Source organism: Salvelinus sp. IW2-2015, linkage group LG15 (genome assembly GCF_002910315.2).
Source record: "Salvelinus sp. IW2-2015 linkage group LG15, ASM291031v2, whole genome shotgun sequence".
NCBI lineage: Eukaryota > Metazoa > Chordata > Actinopteri > Salmoniformes > Salmonidae > Salvelinus > Salvelinus sp. IW2-2015.
This window is the reverse complement of record NC_036855.1, coordinates 3413178-3430394: the sequence shown is the minus strand read 5'-3', so window position 1 is coordinate 3430394 and position 17217 is coordinate 3413178. Positions and strand designations below refer to the sequence as shown.

The following is a 17217-nucleotide window of genomic DNA, read 5'->3' as shown; positions in this document are numbered from 1 at the left end:
CACACACAGACACGCACACACACACACACACACACACATACAGTTGTCTCTATGTTGATAATAGTTGGACTTAGGCAATCTATCATAATTATTATTACCTCTGTGCAATAATTAGTTTTCCACTCCATTAATTCAGATGGCTACATGCAGCTTACCACTCTATACATCAACAATCTAAAAGCTCCATTGGCCAGCAGAATAGATGACAGACGCACTGTCTGCTGGGTAATTGCTTCGTGGGACCTTAAGTCATTTCTGCTGGGAAATAAAATAGATTTATATTTACAATGTGTGGCCGTTAAAGAGGGTCACAGTTAGGTTGGATCTAATAGTGTTCCCAGTGATGTGGAACCCACTGAGAGAGAGAGAGAGAGAGAGAGAGAGAGAGAGAGAGAGAGAGAGAGAGAGAGAGGGTGAGGGGGTGATATAGATGTCCTATACTTTAGATATAGGGAGGGACAAAGGCAAAGCAAGCAAGGCAAGCCCGGGGAACGATATCAAGTGAGTGTCAGTGGGAATGTTAACCCACTAAATGAATAGCATTTCATTCATACTAAAATATCCACCAGAGTGGGGTCACCCTTCCTATTCTGACACAGGCATTACACTGCCATGGTAACAGATATAAAACCTTTCATTATATGTTTGGACTGATAGAACAGATTGAATTTCATCTGTTACCCTTGACACGGTAAAAAAAATAGAACATATTAACCATGTAACACTGTATGACATTTGAATGTCAGTTTGTATGAGTGTCAGGTTGTGTATCTTATTGTACGTACCCTCTAATCAAAGAGCAGTTACGTTTCAGCTGATCACGCCCAGAGGAGAGTGGCTTGTATGTATGTTGAAACCATTCTCAACTAGAATGGCATTTTATGTCTATGGTTGACACCTGCTCTTAATAAAAGAACATTCATAACAATCCTAATGTCAGGTATGTTTATACCTATAAACATGTAGTACAGAGATGCCTACCTGGTCTATCACACTGTCTCGTGTACTTGAAGGACAGAGATGCCTACCTGGTCTATCACACTGTCTCGTGTACTTGAAGGACAGAGAAATGCCTACCTGGTCTATCACACTGTCTCGTGTACTTGAAGGACAGAGATGCCTACCTGGTCTATCACACTGTCTCGTGTACTTGAGGACAGGAAAGACTAATCCTACTGACCATGTACTTGAAGGACAGGAAAGACTAATTCCTGAACATGTACTTGAAGGACAGGAAAGACTAATCCTACTGACATGTACTTGAAGGACAGGAAAGACTAATCTCACTGAACATGTACTTGAAGGACAGGAAAGACTAATCCTACTGACATGTACTTGAAGGACAGAAAGACTAATCCTACTGGACATGTACTTGAAGGACAGGAAAGACTATCCTACTGGACATGTACTTGAAGGACAGGAAAGACTAATCCTACTGAACATGTAGTTGAAGGACAGGAAAGACTAATCCTACTGGACATGTACATGAAGGACAGGAAAGACTAATCCTACTGGACATGTACATGAAGGACAGGAAAGACTAATCCTACTGAACATGTAGTTGAAGGACAGGAAAAACTAATCCTACTGGACATGTACATGAGGACAGGAAAGACTAATCCTACTGGACATGTACTTGAAGGACAGGAAAGACTAATCCTACTGAACATGTACTTGAAGGACAGGAAAGACTAATCCTACTGGACATGTACATGAAGGACAGGAAAGACTAATCCTACTGAACATGTAGTTGAAGGACAGGAAAGACTAATCCTACTGAACATGTAGTTGAAGGACAGGAAAGACTAATCCTACTGGACATGTACATGAAGGACAGGAAAGACTAATCCTACTGAACATGTACTTGAAGGACAGGAAAGACTAATCCTACTGAACATGTACTTGAAGGACAGGAAAGACTAATCCTACTGAACATGTAGTTGAAGGACAGGAAAGACTAATCCTACTGAACATGTAGTTGAAGGACAGGAAAGACTAATCCTACTGAACATGTACTTGAAGGACAGGAAAGACTAATCCTACTGAACATGTACTTGAAGGACAGGAAAGACTAATCCTACTGAACATGTAGTTGAAGGACAGGAAAGACTAATCCTACTGGACATGTACATGAAGGACAGGAAAGACTCTAATCCTACTGAACATGTAGTTGAAGGACAGGAAAGACTAATCCTACTGGACATGTACATGTTAATAAAAACGTGTTGGAATTACACAATAATACATTTTATTGTAACATGTTAAAAATGTTGTTCTTACTTTCATTTACAACTGAAATCTAGCTTGGGGTACAATTTTAGTTTCTAAATACGTTTCACATTTATTGGAAACAGGTTATCAAGTCATTTCACATTGCAAACGGAATGTGTTAATCTGCTGTGAAATTTCAAGTAGGCAATACTCAAGGCAAGACAGAACTACATAATCAAAATGAAATGTGATTGCATGAGGAGTCTCCCATAATTTCTTGCACAACATATATTGTTGTGTAAATTACTCTAGTTGTCAAATAAAAATCTTGAGCCAAAATGTTGTTGGTTTTTGACCCAGCTACATGAACACTAGAGACAACTCTACCAATGGACAATGAAATACAAAATGGTGTATCAAAAGAAGGTATCAATGTCTATTTGTGGTACAAAATATGGGAGCAACAACCTTTGGAACAGAATGGGATTAATTCCTTCCATCTAAATGATATTCCTGTAAGACTGTGTTAAATATGTCGGGAAAACTAAACAGTGGAAAGGAGAGGACATCCCCCAGGGGTAGAGATTCCCATTTCCCCCAATTTTCCGTTCCATTAGGTAGATTCAGATGTTCTTTTTTAGAAGCTGTCTTTGCCTTTAGGGGAGGCAGGGGAGTGAGACTCATTGATTTCTCTTGCTTCACATATTCTCGCTTTGCACATCTCCTGGGCAACTCCCAGTAGATAGCAGATGTGTTAGATGTCAGGCGCTGCTCATTGGAGGCGTTAGCCTACCTAAATATTCCCTGGTCAAGCAGAGCATGGGTGCGTTCCTAATCGCCCTTGTTTCCCTATATAATGCACTACTTATGACCTGGGCCAATAGGGAGGCACATAGGGCTCTGGTCAAAAGTAGTACACTATATAGGGATTAGGGTTCCTTTTGGAAGGCAACCTATTTTCTTTAGGCCATTGTGATATTGTAGCATTGTTAAAGAGTGGCGGAGGAGGAGGAGACCTTTTTGGCTGAAGTCGTTCTCGGTGTCTTTGTGTTCTTTGCTATCCACCTATTCTCTCCTTTTGTGTAGCTCCTACCAGACACTGCATTCTGTTCTCTTTTCAATATCACTTCTTTGTGCCAGTTAGCACTATTATCAAGTGTGGAATGATAAATATTTGGAAATGGAGGCGAGATTTTTACCGTACAAAGCCACAGTTTGAAGTCATATGTCTGAGTTCATATGTCACAACGTTACAAATGTTCCAAGTCATATGTCACGACCTTATACATGTTCAAGTCATATGTCACGACCTTATACATGTTCCAAGTCATATGTCACGACCTTATCATGTTCAAGTCATATGTCACGACCTTATACATGTTCCAAGTCATATGTCACGACCTTATACATGTTCCAAGTCATATGTCACGACTTATTAATGTTCCAAGTCATATGTCACGACCTTATTACATGTTCCAAGTCATATGTCACGACCTTATACATGTTCAAGTCATATGTCACGCCTTATACATGTTCCAAGTCATATGTCACGACCTTATACATGTTCCAAGTCATATGTCACGACCTTATACATGTTCCAAGTCATATGTCACGACCTTATTAATGTTCCAAGTCATATGTCACGACCTTATACATGTTCCAAGTCATATGTCACGACCTTATACATGTTCCAAGTCATATGTCACGACTTATTAATGTTCCAAGTCATATGTCTGAGTTCATATGTCACAACCTTATTAATGTTCCAAGTTATATGTCTGAGTTCATATGTCACGACCTTATTATGTTCCAAGTCATATGTCTGAGTTCATATGTCACGACTTATTCATGTTCCAAGTCATATGTCACGACCTTATACATGTTCCAAGTCATATGTCACGACCTTATTAATGTTCCAAGTCATATGTCTGAGTTCATATGTCACAACCTTATTAATGTTCCAAGTTATATGTCTGAGTTCATATGTCACGACCTTTATGTTCAAGTCATATGTCTGAGTTCATATGTCACGACCTTATTCATGTTCCAAGTCATTTCACGACCTTATACATGTTCCAAGTCATATGTCACGACCTTATACATGTTCCAAGTCATATGTCACGACCTTATTAATGTTCCAGTCATATGTCTGAGTTCATATGTCACAACCTTATTAATGTTCCAAGTTATATGTCTGAGTTCATATGTCACGACCTTATTAATGTTCCAAGTCATATGTTGAGTTCATATGTCACGACTTATTCATGTTCCAAGTCATATGTCCGAGTTCATATGTCACGACCTTATTAATGTTCCAAGTCATATGTCGAGTTCATATGTCACGACCTTATTAATGTTCCAAGTCATATGTCCGAGTTCATATGTCACAACCTTATACATGTTCCAAGTCATATGTCACAACCTTATACATGTTCCAAGTCATATGTCCGAGTTCATATGTCACAACCTTATTAATGTTCCAAGTCATATGTCCGAGTTCATATGTCACAACCTTATACATGTTCCAAGTCATATGTCCGAGTTCATATGTCACGACCTTATTAATGTTCCAAGTCATATGTCCGAGTTCATATGTCACGACCTTATTAATGTTCCAAGTCATATGTCCGAGTTCATATGTCACGACCTTATTAATGTTCCAAGTCATATGTCCGAGTTCATATGTCACGACCTTATTAATGTTCCAAGTCATATGTCCGAGTTCATATGTCACAACCTTATACATGTTCCAAGTCATATGTCAAACCTTATACATGTTCCAGTCATATGTCCGATTCATATGTCACAACCTTATACATGTTCCAAGTCATATGTCCGAGTTCATATGTCAGACCTTATTAATGTTCCAAGTCATATGTCCGAGTTCATATGTCACGCCTTATTAATGTTCCAAGTCATATGTCCGAGTTCATATGTCACGACCTTATTAATGTTCGAGTCAATCGGGTCACCCAATTGCATTGCTCTCTCTTGACATGTTGCAGTTCAATCATAAGCCTCATTTACCTAAAGTCATTTGGCATGACTAGTCCTATGCTGTGTTGAGACGGGGTCGTGGCTAGGTCATTATTTTACTGTGTTGAAGACGGGGTCATGGCTAGGTCATTATTCTGATGTGTTGAGACGGGGTCATGGCTTAGGTCATTATAATGCTGTGTTGAGACGGTCAATGTTGGTTGAGACGGGGTCATGTTGTGTTGAGAGGGGTCATGTCTAGGTCATTATTCTGCTGTGTTGAGACGGTGTCATGGCTAGGCCATTATTCTGGCTGTGTTGAGACGGGGTCATGTCTAGGTCATTATTCTGCTGTGTTGAGACGGGGTCATGTTGTGTTGAGACGGGGTCATGGCTAGGTCTAAGTACTGTATGTGTCTCAAATAGCACCCTGTTCCCTGTATATTGAGCTACAGTACTTTGCCCATTTGGGACGTAGCCTATGTCTCTGTTGGTTAAGTCAGATCACAGTGTTTATATGAATTTTCATACTAATAGGCTGGCTAAGACAGTCCATCTGTTCTACTAAAGCCCCAGCTGACTATTATGAAATCTTCATCAATGTGTTGTATTCAACAAGGGCTTTATCTGACAAATAGAGACAAAATGGAGATTCTTACCCGGTGGACGAAACTGGTTGTACAGTACTGACGTCATTGCAACCAGATTACAACGTGTGCTGGCTCTAAACAGGTTGTAATATTGCCATAATGTTTCCATTTCAAACAGGTTTGCCTGTTGGGCAGAGATTCAAAGACAGGTGTAAGACTTTGTGGAGCGTTGTTGTCCCTGTGAGTTGAGGAGTCTGTCAGTCCCACTATGCTGTGTGCTAGGCTAACGCTGCTGACCAAAGGGCTATTGGTACTAGGGGACAACAACAGTGGAGATCTGATGTGATGCGGTCGGCAGCCCTCGCTCTCATTCTCAGGTAACCTTTGGCCAAGAGGAGACGATGGGATGCCCCACATTGCCCCATGTCACCACATGGCCATTCTGTCACCTGGTGTCAAACAAATGAGTCAATCCCCATCAGGGACTGGTAATGCGGCAACATAGCGCACTGATAGAACCAAACCAAAACAAATAACATGAATACAAGCACACGCATCTCTGACAGTCTCAAACAAACGTTTGAAATGGATCACGGATGTGCAACTCTGATGGGGTTGGGGGGGCCACAAAAAATCAGAACTCATCATGAGTGGCCGCTGTGGCTCGTGGGTCTTCGAGTGGCAAATTTGCTCCACATTTTGCCATGGTGGGGAGAAAAGATTTAGCAATTTTACAGCTAATTATCTGCAATTCTACACATTTTGCGATTGGGTGGAGACAAATGTTTGCAGTTTTTAATAAGATGTCTGATGGCCAATGCCCCTCGGTTGGTAAAATCCACCATGCTTATGACAAGTTTAGATAGCTGGACGCTAGACTAACTTACCAATCTTAAAAATGTTAGCTGACATGGCTAATTGAGTGACTGTCAGTGACTGACATAACAAGAGAAAAACTACTGATGCACAACAAAATTTAAAAATTGCACCTTGTGTATTCTGCTATTCTAACTCTCAACAGTAAGTTGAGCTCCGAAAAATATACAGTATATAAAACTGATCCGCAGACCTAAAGATTGAGTGCTTTTTTCAAACCTTTATTTAACTAGGCAAGTCAGTTAAGAACAAATTCTTATTTTCAATGATGGCCTAGGAACAGTGCCTGCCTTGTTCATGGGGAGAACGACAGATTTATACCTTGTCAGCTCGGGGATTCAATCTTGCAAACTTTCGGTTCCTAGTCCAACGCTCTAACCACTAGGCTACTTAGTCACACATACACAGTTGCAGGTGTGATTACAGGGGTAGCGTGAAATACAATTATCTATAAATATAAATATAAATAGCACAACATACATCAGATCTGTAGCAGTGATGAATAATTAAATGTCCATTTGGGTGGAGGCAGAGTAAAGACTGTTTAGGGGGTATTGGGGAATGACCATTGGGGGAGAAGCATGACCATAGGGGGAGCATCATGACCATTGAGGGGGTGTGGGGACCAAGTAAAATAAAAACAATACAAATTCTAAAAAAACAAATCTATAATATACATACAGTTGAAGTCGGAAGTTTACATATACTTAGGTTGGAGTCATTAAAGCTTGATTTTCAACCACTCCACAAATTTCTTGTTAACAAACTATAGTTTTGGCAAGTCGGTTAGGACATATACTTTGTGCATGACACAAGTAATTTTTCCAACAATGATTTACAGACAGATTATTTCACTTATAATTCACTGTATCACAATTCCAGTGGGTCAGAAGTTTACATACACTAAGTTGAATGTGCCTTTAAACAACTTGGAAAATTCCAGAAAATGATGTCATGGCTTTAGAAGCTTCTGATAGGCTAATTGACATCATTTGAGTCAATTGGAGGTGTACCTGTGGATGTATTTCAAAGCCTACCTTCAAACTCAGTGCCTCTTTGCTTGACATCATGGGAAAATCAAAAGAAATCAGCCAAGACTTCAGAAAATTGTAGACCTCCACAAGTCTGGGTCATCCTTGGGAGCAATTTCCAAATGCCTGAAGGTACGACGTTCATCTGTACAAACAATAGTACGCAGGTATAAACATCATGGGACCACGCAGCCGTCATACCGCTCAGAAAGGAGACTCATTCTGTCTCTTAGAGATTAACGTACTTTGGTGAGAAAATTGCAAATGAATCCCAGAACAACAGCAAAGGACCTAGATGCTGGAGGAAACAGGTACAAAAGTATCTATATACATAGTAAAAACGAGTCCTATATCGACATAACCTGAAAGGCCGCTCAGCCAAGAAGGAGCCACTGCTCCAAAACCACAATAAAAATGCCCGACTACGGTTCGCAACTTCACATGGGGACAAAGATCGTACTTTTTGGAGAAATGTCCGATGGTCTGATGAAATGAAAATTGAACTGTTTGGCCATAATGACCACCGTTATGTTTGGAGGAAAAAGGGGGAGGCTTGCAAGCCGAAGAACACCATCCCAACCGTGCTGTGGGGGTGCTTTGCTGCAGGAGGGACTGGTGCACTTCACAAAATAGATGGCAGCATGAGGAAAGGAAAATGATGTGGATATATTGAAGCAACCTCTCAAGACATCTGTCAGGAAGTTAAAGCTTGGTCGCAAATGGGTCTTCCAAATGGACAATGACCCCAAGCATACTTCCAAAGTTGTGGCATAATAGCTTAACGACAACAAAGTCAAGGTATTGGAGTGGCCACCACAAAGCCCTGACCTCAATCCTATAGAAAATATGTGGACAGAATTGAAAACGTGTGTGTGAGCAAGGAGGCCTACAAACCTGACTCAGTTACTCCTGCTCTGTCAGGAGGAATGGGCCAAAATTCACCCAACTTATTGAGGGAAGCTTGTGGAAGGCTACCCAAAACGTTTGACCCAAGTTAAATAATTTAAAGGCAATGCTACCAAATACTAATTGAGTGTATGTAAACTTCTGACCCACTGGGAATGTGATGAAAGAAATAAAAGCTGAAATAAATCATTCCCTCTACTATTATTCTGTTATTTGACATTCTTAAAATAAAGTGGTGATCCTAACTGCCCTAAAACAGGGGATTTTTACTTGGATTAAATGTCAGGAATTGTGAAAAACTGAGTTTAAATGTATTTGATTAAGGTGTATGTAAACTTCCGACTTCAACTGTATGTATTCACCCCCTTTGCTATTATGCCCCTAAATAAGATCTGCTGCAACCAATTACCTTCAGAAGTCACATAATTAGTTAAATAAAGTCCACCTGTGTGCAATCTAAGTGTCACATGATCTGTCACATGATCTCAGCATATATACACCTGTTTGGAAAGGCCCCAGCGTCTGCAACACCACTAAGCAAGGGGCACCACCAAGCAAGCAGCACCATGAAGACCAAGGAGCTCTCCAAACAGGTCAGGGACAAAGTTGTGGAGAAGTACAGATCAGGGTTGGGTTATAAAAAAATATCTGAAACTTTGAATATCCCACGGAGCACCATTAAATCCATTATTAAAAAATTGAAAGAATATGGCACCACAACAAACCTACCAAGAGAGTGCCGCCCACCAAAACTCACAGACCAGGCAAGGAGGGCATTAATCAGAGAGGCAACAAAGAGACCAAAGATAACCTTGAAGGAGCTGCAAAGCTCCACAGCGGAGATTGGAGTATTTGTCCATGGAACCGTACAGTCCAAAGAGCTGGGCTTTGTGGAAGAGTGGCCAGAAAAAAGCCATTGCTTAAAGAAAAAAATAAGCAAACACGTTTGGTGTTCGCCAAAAGGCATGTGGGAGACTCCCCAATCATATGGAAGAAGGTACTCTCGTCAGATGAGTGTCACGCCCTGGCCTTAGTATTCTTTGTTTTCTTAATTATTTTGGTTAGGTCAGGGTGTGACATGGGGAATGTATGTGGTTTTTGTAGTGTCTAGGGTGGTTGTAAGTTTTAGGGGGTTTATTAGAGTAGTTGGGTTTATGTTTAGTATAGTAGTCTAGCTGTGTCTATGGTTGAGTGTAGGTATCTAGGAAAGTCTATGGTTGCCTGAATTGGGTCTCAATTAGAGACAGCTGGTTATTGTTGTCTCTGATTGGGAGCCATATTTAAGGCAACCATAGGCTTTAGCTGTTTGTGGGGAATTGTCTATGTTGAACGTTTGTAGCCTGTGTGTGTGTGCACTACGTTTATAGCTTCACGGTCGTTTGTTGTTTTTGTATAGTTTGTATAAGTGTTTCGTTTCATGTTCATCTTCGTAGTAAAATAAAAGAAGATGGCTTATTTTCCACATGCTGCATTTTGGTCCGTCTCTCCTCCACACGATCGTGACAATGAGACTAAAATTGAGCTTTTTGGCTATCAAGGAAAACCCTATGTCTGGCGCAAACACAACAACTTTCATCACCCCGAGAACAACATGCCCACAGTAAAGCATGGTGGTGGCAGCATCATGTTTTTCATCGGCAGGGACTGGGAAACTGGTCAGAATTGAAGGAATGATGGAGGGCGCTAAATACAGTGACAATCTTGAGGGAAACCTGTTTCAGTCTTCCAGAGATTTGAGACTGGGACAGAGGTTCACCTTCCAGCAGGACAATGACCCTAAGCATACTGCTTAAGCAACACTTGAGTGGTTTAAGGGGAAACATTTAAATGTCTTGGAATGGCCTAGTCAAAGTCCAGACCTCAATTGAGCATCTGTGGTATACCCTAAATATTGCTGTACACCAGCGAAACCCATCCAATTTGAAGGAGCTGGAGCAATTTTGCCTTGAAGAATGAGCAAAAATCCAAGTGGCTAGATGTGCCAAGCTTATAGATACATACCCCAAGAGACTTGCAGCTGTAATTGCTGCATAAGGTGGATCTACAAAGTATTGACTTTTGGGGGGTGAATAGTTATCCACGCTCAAGTTTTCTATTTTTTTGTCTTATTTCTTGTTTGTTTCACAAGAAAAAATATGTTCCATCCTCAAAGTGGTAAGCATGTTGTGGAAATCAAATTATACATACCCACAAAAAAAATCTATTTTAATTCCAGGTTGTAAGGCAAAGAAATAGGAAAAATGCCAAGGATGGGTGAATACTTTCGCAAGCCATTGTTTATACTGTAGCGAGGCTATATACAGGCACCGGTTAGTCAAGCTAATTGAGGTAGTATGTACATGTAGGTATGGTTAAGGTGTCTATGCATATATGATAAACAGAGAGTAGCAGTAGCGTAAAAGGAGGGGTTGGCGGGAGGTGGGACACAATGCAGATAGCCCAGTTAGCCAATGTGCGGGAGCACTGGTTGGTCGGGCCAATTGAGTTAGTATGTACATGGATGTATAGTTAAAGTGACTATGCATATAAGATAAACAGAGAGTAGCAGCAGCGTAAAAGAGGGGTTGGGGGGGGCACACAATGCAAATTGTCCGGGTAAATATTTCAGAAGTCTTATGGCTTGGGGGTAAAAACTGTTGAGAAGCCTTTTTGTCCTAGACTTGGCACTCCGGTACCGCTTGCCATGCGGTAGTAGAGAGAACAGTCTATGACTGGGGTGGCTATTTGAATAGTGAATAATGATGCGTGAGAAAGTTACAGATGCACACATCATATCCCCAAGACATTTTAACCTCTCACCATTACAATAACAGGGGTGGTTAGTATTTTTTGAACAGTTATGATATTTATGCCTCTGTAACTTTCTCACTTATCATTATTCACGATTCATTCATGATTATCTGTAATTATCATCCACATTAAAAGTGCTAAGAAACATACTCCATTGTTATTTACAGTAAAAGTCACTTCAAAATGGCATAATACATTATTTACCATTAATTTCAATTGGGCACAAAATTATCTGAAACACAACCAAAACAACAAAACATTCCGCAACGGCAGAATTGTGGGCCACCCATATGAAGGATGTTTGCACGCATGACTGTATACATTTAAATGTTTGTTTCCTTACTTTTAAAGCAGTCTTTGGACAAGGAGTGACTGAAATAGTAGAGTTTTAAGTTAATCCCCACCCGTTTGCATGTATTAAGAGTTTTGCACAAATCATCTCTTAAAATAATTGTTTAAATATTATTTTTAGATGATTTGTGACTGTTCAATGTATTGCTCGTTCTCGTTGTTACTTTCTATTTAGAGCAGGGTGTCAAACTCATTCCGTAGAAGGCCTAGTGTCTGCTGGTTTTTGGTTTTTGTCTTCATTTAAGACCTAGACAACCAGGTGAGGGGAGATCCTTACTAATTAGTGACCTTAATTCATCAATCAAGTACAGGGAAGGAGCGAAAACCCTCAGACAGTCGTCCCTCCGTGGAATGAGTTTGACATGTGATTTAGTATTAATTCAAAAAAACAAATAAAAAAATCCTGTTTTATATCATAGTTCTATAGAAACTATGTAGGCTTTGGGGACAGACACAGAATAGTTCAAAATCTCATTTCAAATCAAACTTTATTTGTCATATGCACCGAATACAACAAGTGTAGACTTTACCGTGAAATGCTTACTTAAAAGCCCTTAACCAACAGTGCAGTTCAAGAAGAAGAAAATATTTACCTTGTTGACTAAAATAAAAAGTAATAATAAAAGTAACACAATAATATGCAAACCAAACCATACAAAGTAACAGAAGAATGAATTTCTCAACAATCATATGATGGAATAATCTTTTAGAGTGTATGAGTCACAATGCCTTGAATAGATATACTGATACTGTAGTCTGGGGAGATGGATGTGTGTATTTTCATGCCCCAGTTATGCAGCTGTGTGGTTGGAGTCACACATACTAAAGTGATTACAGCCAGGAAACCAATCTTATTGGTCCACGATTCCACCAACCCTCCTTAGCCAAGATACGCTGCAGCCCCCCCCCTCCCCCCCACCACCCTGGGTGGGCCAACCCCCCCTCCTCTCCCTCTCCCTCTCCATCTCCCTCTCCCCTCCGCCTGCCCCCCGTCTCCATCCAACCCTAGCCCTTCAGGTCTAAGCTGCATTACAGCAGGTAAACCCAGGATTACAGCGGCAGCTCCGTGTCTCTTGTCATGCCTCACCATGCCTCTGTGGATCAGCACAGCTCATTCCTCCCATGGCAATGCTCCACGCAGCAGATTAGCATTTCCCATGTTTCCCTCCTCGCTGTGGTACTGTGTTCTCCATCCATCCACCCACCTCAGTAACTGTGTACTACTCCATCCATCCACGCATACAGCCATCCAGCCATCCAGCCATCCGCCACACCCTCAGTAACTGTACTTCTCCATTCCGTCCATCCGCCATCCGCCACAACCTTAGTAATTGGCCACATCAGCTCCAAAAATGTACAGAAGAACTTGCCTACTCTCCCCAGGTGAGAGAGGCCCCTGAGAGGGTATCTCAGTTAGAACTCCTCTCCCCGTAGAAGAGGCTGATATCTCAGTTAGAACTCCTCTTCCTGTAAGAGGCTGATATCTCAGTAGAACTCCTCTTCTGTAGAGAGGCTGATATCTCAGTTAGATAGAATCCTCTTCCTGTAGAGAGGCTGATATCTTCAGGTATAAGAACTCCTCTTCCTGTAGAGAGGCTGAAATCTTTGCTATTCTCAGTAGGAATTCCTCTTCCTGTAGAGAGGCTGATATTCAGTAGAAACTCCTCTTCCTGTAGAGGCTGATATCTCAGTAGAATTCCCTCTTCCTGTTAGAGAGGGTGATGTATCTCAGATAGAACTCCATCTTTCCTGTAGAGAGGCTGATATCTCAGTAGAACATCCTCTTTCCTGTAGCAGAGGCTGATATCTCAGTAGAACTCCTCTTCCTGTAGAGAGGCTGATATTCTCAGTAGAACTCCTCTCTCCTAGTTAAGAGGCTGATATTCTCCAATTAACTCCTCTCCCTGTAGAGAGGGCTGATATCTCAGTAAAACTCTCTCTCCTTGTAGAGAGGCTGATATCTCAGATAAACTCCTCTTCCTGTAGAGAGGCTGATATCTCAGTAGAACTCCTCTCCGTAGAGAGGCTGATATCTCCAATAATAACTCCTCTTCCTGTTAGAGAGGGCTGATATTCTCAGTAGAACTCCTCTTCCTGTAGAGAGGCTGATATCTCAGTAGAACTCCTCTTCCTGTAGAGAGGCTGATATCTCAATATAACTCCTCTCCCAGTAGAGAGGCTGATATCTCAGTAGAACTCCCCTCCTCTCCCCCTGTTGAGTTGTTGATATCTCCTACTATCTCTGATCTTGTAGTCGTACCATTGTCGGTCTGTCCATCCATCCGTCTCTCTGTTAGTAGACAGCATTGATGAAACAGATATAGCAGCAGGCAGAGATGATTTGTCTGTCTTCTGGGTGTGAGAGGGTGTGTAAGGACCGGGTGTCAGTTTGAAAGGTCATGGGGGGTATAACAACAGGCAGAGATGATTCGTCTGTCTTCTGGGTGTGTAAGGACTGGGTGAAAGGTCATGAGAGGTGTCAATGTGACAGATGGGAGTATTTTGGACTGAGGTAGCTAAGAGACTACGCTCTGGGCCAGAACTTTCAGAGTGGTGATGTGAGTTTGAAGTTGCAAAAGTGAAGGGTGTGAAGTGTATCTCCCAGCTTGATCATCATCCAAGAGACTACACTGTCCCTCACTTCTCAAACACTGAAACACTGTGACACCAGGCCCGAGGGTCAGTCTTCAGCAAGATTGCATGAACCACACTGATTAAAAACAACTCTTAAAACAACTCCAACTCTACCCCCCCACACCACCAAAAAACAAGATACATTCAAAACAGTACAAGTCTTTAAATGTGCTTTGCTCAGCTACAGATGTAGGATCTTAATTTGAGGCAGTTTGCTACAGCAGGAAAATAATCCTGCAGCAAGAGGAAATGTGAATTATTATATGGATTATAATTAATGGACATTTTTGTAGGGGTTGATACATTTTTCCTCAGGGAAAATGAAGTCTGAAATCTTTAAAGTGGAAATTACAGAAACATTTTAAAACCTAAAATACATTACAAGATTTATATTTCCTGTGATCCAAATTAAGATCCTACATCCTACACTGAATTCTGCAAATGCTAACGACAGTCCTATATTCATGTTTAATCATTTACAGTTCAGGCTGAAATAGTAAGTTCAAATATTTATATTTTTGGTTTGCGCTAAGGAGGTGCATGAGTCAAACACACAGGAATTGTTCAGCCCTAACCCCAGGTTTGGCAATTTACCTGTCTAACATCAGCTCGCTTGTGCTGATGGAGAGGGGTGGCAATACTTGAGGCGTGTCCTTAAAAATAAGCGCACAAGTTTTAATACACACAAAAAGCAGGTCTTAACATGTAACAGTTGATAATGGCATGTATTTTGAGAGAGGAAGCACAGCCTATCCAGCCATGACGCACAGTGCCCATAGAAGGAGAGATGTGTCTGTTGTGCCGGTGAGTCTCGTATTTATAAACATAAAGCACTATTGGTTTCTCCCCATTTCATTTCATTTTATATAAAAAACCAAGCACAACCTATCCTCCCCTTAATCAAGGCTGGTTTAGCAGGATCACATTGGCGCTGCTATTTATCCTGGCCATTAGCCAAGAAGCCTATGATTAAAGAGCTTTTAAATGGTCTTCTGAGAGTGCTTGGAAATATTTTGGAGGTTTTTGTCCTCATGCAATTTCATTACACACAATTCACATACCTGCATACTTAATTTCGCTTTTTTAAGTATGCTATCCATCCCCATTTTCAAAGAGCGCCCCTCGCCTGATTACCAAAGACAAGCTCCTCCAAACTATTCAGTCGTCCTATAATGCCGTATAAATGGCAGATTTTTTTATATGCCTCACACATAGGCAACGATACAATTGACAGAAGCCTAGTATTTTGTATAGACGTTATTCGTATAGACATTTAAGCCTACGTTTGCACATAGTGACATGGAACGAGAGAAGCAATTTATCATATCATGCTTTTGACCCCATCCTATTTAGAAATATTGTTGGTGTTTTAAAAAACAGATGACTTGTTTTCCGTTTCATATGAATAAAAACCAAGCTCTCCATAGGCTACCCTAGGCCTAGCTACTATTATGAAGGCTGCTTCGACGGCTATGCGTTGTTTCTCTTTGATCCTGGCCTTGCAAAGTAGCCTATCCATAAATAGTATATTCTTCAGAGTGCCTTGAATTGAAAATATCCTGCAGCTCCTAAAACATACACACATATGCCTACCCGCATACTTCATTTCGCTTGTTCAAGTATCCATTCCCATCTCTAAAGAGCGCTGCGTTACCAAAGACCGTTCCTTCAAACGTACACTATCGTTCAAAAGTTTGTAGTCTTATAAATGTCCTTGTTTTTGAAAGAAAATCTAATTTTTTGTCCATTAAAATAACATCAAATGGATCAGAAATACAGTGTAGATATTGTTAATGTTGTAAATGACTATTGTAGCTGGAATTCTTTTAATGTAATATCTACGTAGGCGTACAGAGGCCCATTATCAGCAACCATCACTCCTGTGTTCCAATGGCACGTTGTGTTAGCTAATCTAAATGTATAATTTTAAAAGGCAAATTGATCATTAGAAAAGCCTTTTGCAATTATGTTTGCACAGCTGAAAACTGTTGTCTGATTAAAGAAGCAATAAAACTGGCCATCTTTAGGCTAGTTGAGTATCTGGAGCATCAGCATTTGTGGGTTCGATTACAGGCTCAAAATGGCCAGAAACAAAGACCGTTCTTCTGAAAGGCAGAGTTGCAAAGAAAAAGACATATCTCCGACTGGCCAATAAAAAGAAAAGATTAAGATGGGCAAAAGAACACAGACACTGGACAGAGAAACTCTGCCTAGAAGGCCAGCATCCCAGAATCTGGTGTTCTGCAGATACTATTTCATGAAGCTGCCAGTTGAGGACTTGTGAGGTGTCTGTTTCTCAAACTAGACACTCTAAGGTACTTGTCCCAGGCCTAAGCAGGATGATGCTGGGCCAATTGTGCACCACCCTATGGGACTCCCGATCACGGTCAGTTGTGATACAGCCCAGGATTGAACCAGGGTCTGAAGTGATGCCTCTAGCACTGTGTTGCAGTGCCGTAGACCGCTGAACCACTCGGGAGCCCTATAGTGACGTAGGTAGTGACGTAGGTAGTGACGTAGGTAGTTACATAGGAAAGCCAGGTCTCTCAACTCGTCCTTTTCCTCCAAACTGAAGTCCTACTACGTGCAGACTGGATGACGTCCTACTACGTGCAGACTGGATGACATCCTCTACATGCAGACTGGATAAGGTCCTCTACGTGCAGACTGGATGACGTCCTCTACGTGCAAACTGGATGATGTCCTACTTCATGTAGACTGAATGAGTTAGAATTGGGTACATTGTGGGAGGCAACCATCTGCCTTGGGAGAATACCCATCGACCCCTCTTTCATTCTGTGTCTTCATGGGGGAAGAACACAGGCAAAGCCTTTTCTCCCACTGCTCTCTGC

The 17217-nt window shown here is 41.2% G+C and overlaps 1 protein-coding gene across 1 annotated transcript in view; it reads left to right on the top strand.

Moving 5' to 3' along the window:
* The window catches only part of LOC111974661 (glutamate receptor ionotropic, delta-2-like), a 741584-nt gene that overhangs the window by 505328 nt on the left and 219039 nt on the right, over positions 1-17217 (top strand). The window contains 1 exon segment of the mRNA XM_024002565.2: positions 8640-8647. Coding sequence (XP_023858333.1) covers positions 8640-8647 — 8 coding nt within the window.